This window comes from Wyeomyia smithii, chromosome 2, assembly GCF_029784165.1.
Source record: "Wyeomyia smithii strain HCP4-BCI-WySm-NY-G18 chromosome 2, ASM2978416v1, whole genome shotgun sequence".
Taxonomy (NCBI): domain Eukaryota; kingdom Metazoa; phylum Arthropoda; class Insecta; order Diptera; family Culicidae; genus Wyeomyia; species Wyeomyia smithii.
Genome location: NC_073695.1, coordinates 91,709,128 through 91,716,841, shown reverse-complemented (window position 1 = coordinate 91,716,841; position 7,714 = coordinate 91,709,128). Strand labels below are relative to the sequence as shown.

The window sequence follows — 7,714 nt, the reverse complement described above, 5'->3', positions numbered from 1 at the left end:
CTTTAAGAAGTAAATTGTATTTGTTATTCAAAACTTGCTAAGCGAAGCAAAGCATAGCCTTGGTACTACATTCCGATTTGGAACTTGACCTTCTGTTTATTTATACACAGACTTCGCAGCCGACTGTTTAGTGTACATTGAATTTTATTGATTTACGTTCTTAACTTATATAAGAATGAAAATCAAATGCCACCCACAGAATAAAAGACAAGTAACATTCAAAATATATATAAAAAAAAGTTTTATTCTATTCTTCGCATTTCATATTTTTTTACAGATACAAATATAAAAAAGTAGAATTTTTTTCTTTCGAGCTTTTTTACATTGCCAAAACGTTCAAATTCTTAATAAACAAGCACTGAGTAGGACAAACCTAGCCTGATTAATATATTTAAGTTTGAGAAATTATAATAACTTTCGCAGTTCTGGCTGCTACACATAAGTTCAGAATATAAAAGCTTTCGGATAAGCCAGAGTATACAGTACAGAGTATGCAAATACAAAAAAAAATCTGAGCAAAAAGCATCTTTTCACTAAGAAAATTAAGTTCCAAACGAAGAACCACATTTCATAAAGGAGGCACCCTAATGTATATTTTTACGCAAAATTTAAGCTTATTCCTGTTCAGAAAATAAAAATATTCGCTACGTGTTGATACATAGCAAACATTTCATATTAGGATAACCTAAAGCTTTCTTATACTAATAACTATATATGTACACCTTTCAAGTTATAAATCCACCAGCATGTTTGTCTATTATTTCTAGCATAAGGCAGGCGATTTTCTCAAACTCCGCATCACTTTTTCTACAAAAGTGTTAACGTCGCTATATTCATCGTTGTCTTCGATGTTAAAAAGCAATTTTCGATCCTCGGCATCTTTAAGCAACGCCGACCACATGTTGGTGCCCTGCAACCATTTTCAAAATAAAATATATGTACAATACATATGAATGACTTTACCTGTAGGTCGGCAAAGTTACCGCATAGTATAAGGCATTTCCTGGCCCTCGTGAGCGCTACATTCAAGCGTTGTGGGCTATCTAGAAAACCCATCCCGGTGGAACGAGCTAGCGAAATAATTACAACGTCGTACTCTTGACCCTGTACAGAGTCGATTGATAGCACTGATACTTGAGTAATTCTCTTTGTATGGAGATATTTCTCGATTTCTCTTTTATGTCGTGTGTATGGCGTTATTATAGCGATCGATGTATGACGTTCACAAAACTTCATAATTTCAGACAGCAAACTAAGCACAAATTGAATTTCGTCATCATTATAAATCTGATGCTCTGACTGAGTTTGATTTTGCTGATATTCTAGACTGAAGACGGTGTAGGGTCTGAAGGGGAATTCATCACATTTGGTTGATTGCATATCGCTTGAAAGCTTCCCTTCATAAAAGTACTCGTTTGGCCATTTTAAAATCTCTGGATGCATGCGATATTGTGTCGTAAGCATTTTCACTCCTTCAAGATCTGTACCGATAAATGAGTTTTCAATTCTTGAGAACAAAGAATTTTTAAGACCGGCATCGGCTGCTTCCTTCCCAAAAACTAATGGTGGTAGTTGTTTAGGATCACCTACCAAGATCAACTTCCGAACGTTGTACTGTAGGGGAGTGAATGAAGCGATTTCCGTGCATTGAGTCGCTTCATCAATGATGCACACGTCAAACTTCAGCGATTTACTGTATTCCATTAGAGCACCACAGCTGCCCAACGTAGTACAAATAATGTCGGCCCTCGCTACGAAATCTTTCTTTGCGCTAATTTCTAAAGAGCGTCGGTCACTTTCCTGCACGTCGATTGCGTCTACATCGTTGGGGAGAATTTGCTTGATACGGTTAAGCTGCTCCTGGAGCCTGTTTATTTCGTCCTGTTGTCGTGAATTGCCTTCATTGGTAGCTTTTATTGCGAGATATTTAAGCCTTCGTTCTAAAGTTTCTTTCTGAAATGGAGAACATTTAACAAGGAAACGTATAAAAATACTAATATTAAAAAGAATATTAAATAAAATAACACAAACGCTAATGTTATGAATATAAGAAGCTGTACAAAAAGTATACTGGGATAGATAATTAGACCAAAATTTGACAGAAGTTATGATAGTAAAAAAAACAAGAAGCAATTTTACTTCTAGAGAAGGTATTTGTCCTCCATCCAACTTAATCAACCACCACTCCTTCTGAAGAACCTCGTCGCTGCTTAGACATCTACCAGGAAATGTTTAAATCTATTCCGCACATTTTTGAAACAAGATTCAACATCTGATACATATTTAAGGAGGAGACTTGTGTGACCCTAATTCAGGGCAAACAATCGTGAGTGTTTATGATTGTATGAAATGATTTATGATTGTATGGAAAATCCTTATAAGAAACTCTACTGGTAGCACCGAGGCAACTAATTTATTATCTTACCTCTATAAAATACGTCTCGAGGGTTGGGTTCTCTTCACGTAGTTTTCTGCGTTTGATGTCTCCGTTAACTCGCCTCCTGGCGAGATCATCGAGGAACACCATCCTGCATTCATGGTTAATCTTGTTTGCGGTTCCCGTTCGCAGTATGTTACCTTGTTCTTCTTTATCTAAAAGCGAAGTGCTCAATAGACCATCGAAAACAAAGTTTTATCGATTGCTTACTCAATAACCGAAACAATTTGATTAGTTTCAGGACTATTACGTCAATCGCCGTGTTTGACTGGGTACAAACGAGGATCTTTAGTTTCTTATGACTCGGGAAACTCCGATGCAACTGCATTACGAGATTGCTGATCAATCGTGATTTTCCCGTGCCTGGCGGTCCTTGGATCAACATGATGTGGGGCTGTTTCATGTCAAGACATTGCCCAAACACGCTTAACAAAATGTCCCCTTGTTGAACGTTGAGCGACTCCTTTCGGATATGTGTCGTAATTAGATCAAGTTCTAGAGGATATCGTTTTTGCCAATCCGTACTTACCTTTCCCTTATACGCCCGACGATCGTTCATACTGATGCGACAGGTGAAAAAGTTACTTCTTGGACATAGAATGTTCTCCAGTAGCGGGGAACTTTCCAAAGCAGCAAGCGTTTGAAACTGTCGCAAGTGCATATTAATTTGAGTCAGGGATACTATTTGAAAACTTTCGCCAAATCCATCGCGAATGCGTTGAGACAATTTATTTTTGGCTGTTTCCAGCGTGCAATGATAAAATTTAACTCCGTTTTCAGCGGAGTACTGAATTAGCTGACGTCGGGTTGAGACCACAGCCGGTACACGTATCTCTTCGCAGGTGATCTTGTCTCGAAAAATTATGAGCACATAATCCTTGTTATTAACACTTTGGTGAGAGCTGTTTTCAACTAAAATTTTTTTGAAATATTGAAAAATATAAAGTTTCTTTTCTTCGAAACACTACACTTACCACTACAATTAAGCACAAAAATTTTACTTTGTGCTCGAATCTGATTCAGCTTCATTTGGAGAGGCTTCTGACAAGTTTTTCGCATCTCGCCATACTGAACTAATATGTCATGAAAGAGCTCCATTTTAAGTATCGGCATTACAATTTTTGTATACTCTTCAAAGTTTTGATACTCCTCCACCATCGGCAACAGCATGCCCTCGCATACTTTGGCTTCAGCTGGGTTGTCGAACCAACTGGGGTTCCAACTTGTAATCTCTAAAATAATTTCACTTAAGCTGACCTGAGTCATTTTTCGGCAGTCGTAACTTTCCTTGTATTCTTTAGTCTGCACGCATAGTTCGTTTCCCTCCTCAATTTCAAACACTCGTGTATCTGTTAGTATATGACACCAGTTCACGCGTTTAGTGCGTTTCGATTGGCTTTGACCGTTTGAATACGTCAGATTGTTGGTTTTTAAAATCGATTTTAACCCATTTGTAGCACTCGTGATGCTACTGGTAAAAGCGTTTGCCGAAATACCTACTTGTGGAATTTCATTCTCTTTTGGTAACTCTATTGTGGCCAAAATTGAACGAAAACTTTCACTATCGGTGAGAACTACTTTTGCTGTAGGTGGAGGACGCTGTTTTGGAATTTTGAAAACAGGCGCATTGTTCGTCACACTGCTGACCTTAGCCACATTGTTGAAAGTTAGCTTCGGTGCTCTAGTCAATGATACATCGATCATTTTATCCAACTCCGGGAATTTTTCAATTGAAGTAGATTGCGTGCAAACGAAATCGTCATCATTATTATTGTTTGGCAGCGAATTTGCTCTCATGAGTGGCTTGCTTGGGCGAGGAGTTTCGTGGACCAGAAAAGCACCACGATTCGTTGGTGTAAATTTGCATTTCGGTATGGTAATCGGTCTGCTACTATTATCCTTTGCAGTCTCGCCACTTGGTTGAGATTTTGTAGACTTTATTGCCTTTAGTTTTTCCTTCAATGCCTCGTTACTTTTGATAGATTTTCTGATAGGAGATTGCTGGTCAGGTTTTAAGGTTTTTTTCGACAATACACCTAAAATTTGAAATTGATTTTTTTAACAAAAATAATATGAAAATTCTTTCAACAGCATAGATATACAAATTTGTTAAATTAGACTTACCGTTGCATAAGCTCTGGCGTCGTTTCTGAATATGGTGTGGTTCCACCATTGGCACTTTACGTTTCACCCAAGCATTCGAGGCACTATTGGTATTTTTCTCGTTCAGACGAGGTCGCGGTACATCGGGCGAAATTGGCTTTATACTGCTAGATTTCGCGGTAATACAATCGCTGTTCGAAAGCGTGAGTTGGGTTCGCTCATTTTCTTGTATTTTTTGTTTCTTCGGATCTGAAGGCCGGCAGTCCATGGAAATATTCTCATGTTGCTCCTTCTCACATTCAATTAAAATTTCGCTAAAAAATGAGTCGTCTAGATCAAAGTCACCTTCTATAATACGTTCTTTGATCGTTGGCCTTTGTTCAGATGCTTTAGGTACTTCATCTGGAAGACTACGTTTTTGTCTGGCACGGACGGGGCTGTTCAAATTATGTGATTCATTTTTCCTTTTATTCGGATCCGCTTCGAACGTTTTTAATGCCTGATCGACATTCGGAATGTTTGTTGATATAGCTTGGGGTTTGCAATTCGGTTTGACAGTGGTAAACTTCAACGTTGATGAGTCGCTATTTCTGCTCGTAGAAGGATAACTCAGGTGCTGGAACGATGATAAACTTTGTTCTAAAGTATGAGGTTTATCTAATTGTGCTTCTCGAAGTTGCGATTTATTTCTAAGAGGAGAACTTTTTTGTGAAAGCTTCTTAAACCACCGTTTTGAGTCTTCTAGCGTTTCTTCATCATCATCATCTTCGGAAATGTAAATTGTTTCCGAATCATTGAACAACGGAGCATCGACCACTAATTGGTTAGTGACCAATACCTCATTTTGGTTATCTGAGTCATTCTCGTCAGGCAAGTCTATTTCCAAAGCCTCTTGCTTAATTTGACGATAGTAGCTTTGAGAGAATTTTTGTTCGCTAAACTCTTTATCATCGTCAGACTCACTGTCATGTACAGATATTACAGACATTGCTTCTGACGGAATTGAAAGTGAGTCCTTAAACAGCTCTTCAATTTGGTCTAAACAATAATCAGCCTTTGTTTCTCTGGAAGCGTTATTTTCATCTGATACATATTTGTAACTATTGTCATTCTTGGAATCTTTTTTATCTTTATTAGTGGAATTTTTATGGCGGTTTTTATCCTTTTTAAGACTCGTGTTGTCTTCGGATTTACTAGAATGACTGTTAGATTTAGTGTCATGGTGTTTGCTTGTATGTTTAAATTTCCTTTCACGGTCTTTGCCATGGCGTATCTTTTCCCCTGTACTTTTTATTTCATATTCTTCGGGCCGAGTATTATGTGTGAGTGATCTCAAGCGATCCCCTGATGATTCATCGCTTTTATTTGTATCTTTGCTATCGTTTTCTTTTGTTTTTTGCTTTTGTTCTGGCAGCATTTTATGAGTTTTTTCGTGTAATATCTCTTTTCTTAGTTCATTTGGATTTTGATGATCTCTATCAATTTGTTCATTTTTTTCGTGCTTCCGTGTAAGCTCTTCTAGATCATTTTTTTGTGCTGACACGTTTTGGGTTTTTTCTTCACTCTTCTTATCAAGTATACGTTTAACGTCCTCTTTTTCATTACGTTGTCGCTTCTCGTTACATTTTCCCTGAGCTTCTTCGGTGTCGTGTGCCACAATCATTTGTTTTTGTTCAGTTTCTTTTTCAACTTGTGTGTGCTGTTTTGTTTCCCGATCACCTATCAGTTTTTCCAGGTCTTTGGCTCTTTTTTCAGTTTCTTCCAAAATTGCTCGATCTAGCCGTGTAACATTATCTTCGCAATTCAAATATATAACGTCATCATCATCAACGTCTGAAGAAAGATCTATATTACCCAGTATGCGGTAGTTTTCGTCATTTATGTCAACGCTTTTGGGCGATTTTGTTTGTGGAACCTTCTGCAGATTGGAGGTAGCATGGGTTTCTTCATCACTAGACAGAATGGTATCCACATCTCCGTCCGTAATAACCCGGTTCCGGTCCTTGCATACCTGGTAAAGCAGTACATGATTATTATTTGCATAAAACGACGGATCGTTGAAACATGGTGATCCTATTCCAATTCTGTCACCAGCGGACAACACAACAGATCCAGGTGTCTCTCGCGACAGTTTCACATTATTTATGAAGGTACCAGAAGTGGACTATTAAAAAATTAAAAAAAAAATGAATATTACGATATTATAGTGCACCATAAAAAATACCGTTTCATCTGTCAGGGTGGCCACTCCGTCAACGCAGGATATAATGCAGTGTCGCTTCGAGACATGTTGAAATGAATGCTATTTAGAAATAAAATATGAATATGACTTAGTGGTACATGATATGAAAGAACTATACCCTGTTAAGTCTTATAGCCGAGGATAACGATCTGCTAATGTCTGTCGACGCACCGATGTTTACAATTTTAAACTCTGTCTGGTGCAGACGTTTTAAATACCAGCGCGTAGTTTCTCTGTGAAATACGTCAACTTACCAGTAGAGTTCAAGAATACCGTCGTACTATAAAACAAACATACCTATATGCCATCACAGTCGCTAAAGATTTGTACAATTGGTTGAAAAGCACAAAGGTATACACTGCAGTTTTTCTGAGAAAATATCAATGCTATACAAAATTAGGAACATTTACTCGCTAAGTAAATACATCGCCAGCGGAAGGTTTACTTCGATCGAACAGTCATTTATATAAACAAGTGAAATGTGTTGTCAGCAACGGTCAGAGTTGCCATTAATCCAAAAAATACGCTAATAACTGAAATAGATGTGTACTAAATAATCGCGAGAATAAAAACAGATTTTTTAGCAAATTTTTAGAATAATAATTCAATTTATTGAGAATGAAGCAAGGGTTTTAACTATGTCACTTAAGCTCATTTATTATAGTTTATTATACTGGAGAATATATTATCCAAATAATAGAGATGGGCAGAATGGTTCACAATGGTGATCGGATCAGACAAACAAAATCTCCTATCAGTTTTTGTCTGAAGTAAGCGTTGAGTTACCTCTCTTCAAAAAAGTCAATTTAACGTTATCTTTACAGCATCAAATTCTACATTTAATATTCAATGAACCGTACAGTTTATAATAACGATTGTTTTTGCTTCAAATGCAGAGCTTGTTGTTAATGATATAATTTTCAATATATTGG

At 37.3% G+C, this 7,714-nt stretch overlaps 1 protein-coding gene across 2 annotated transcripts; it reads right to left on the bottom strand.

Annotated features, from left to right (window-relative positions):
• Nucleotides 1-224: 224 nt before the first annotated feature.
• LOC129719854 (uncharacterized) lies at nucleotides 225-7,263 on the bottom strand. 2 transcript variants are annotated; one of them, XM_055671270.1, is made up of 10 exons: nucleotides 7,080-7,263; nucleotides 6,901-7,015; nucleotides 6,765-6,842; nucleotides 4,562-6,704; nucleotides 3,412-4,473; nucleotides 2,967-3,349; nucleotides 2,648-2,900; nucleotides 2,426-2,592; nucleotides 964-1,953; nucleotides 225-910 (listed from the first exon to the last, which is right to left on the bottom strand). In XM_055671270.1, the coding sequence occupies exons 1-10, from the start codon at nucleotides 7,088-7,090 to the stop codon at nucleotides 764-766; spliced, it is 5,349 nt and encodes a 1,782-aa protein (XP_055527245.1). In that variant the 5' UTR covers nucleotides 7,091-7,263; the 3' UTR covers nucleotides 225-763. The 2 variants fall into 2 exon arrangements, with proteins under 2 accessions (XP_055527245.1, XP_055527244.1); XM_055671269.1 differs by having other exon boundaries at nucleotides 2,648-3,349.
• Between the last annotated feature and the right edge of the window lie 451 nt (nucleotides 7,264-7,714).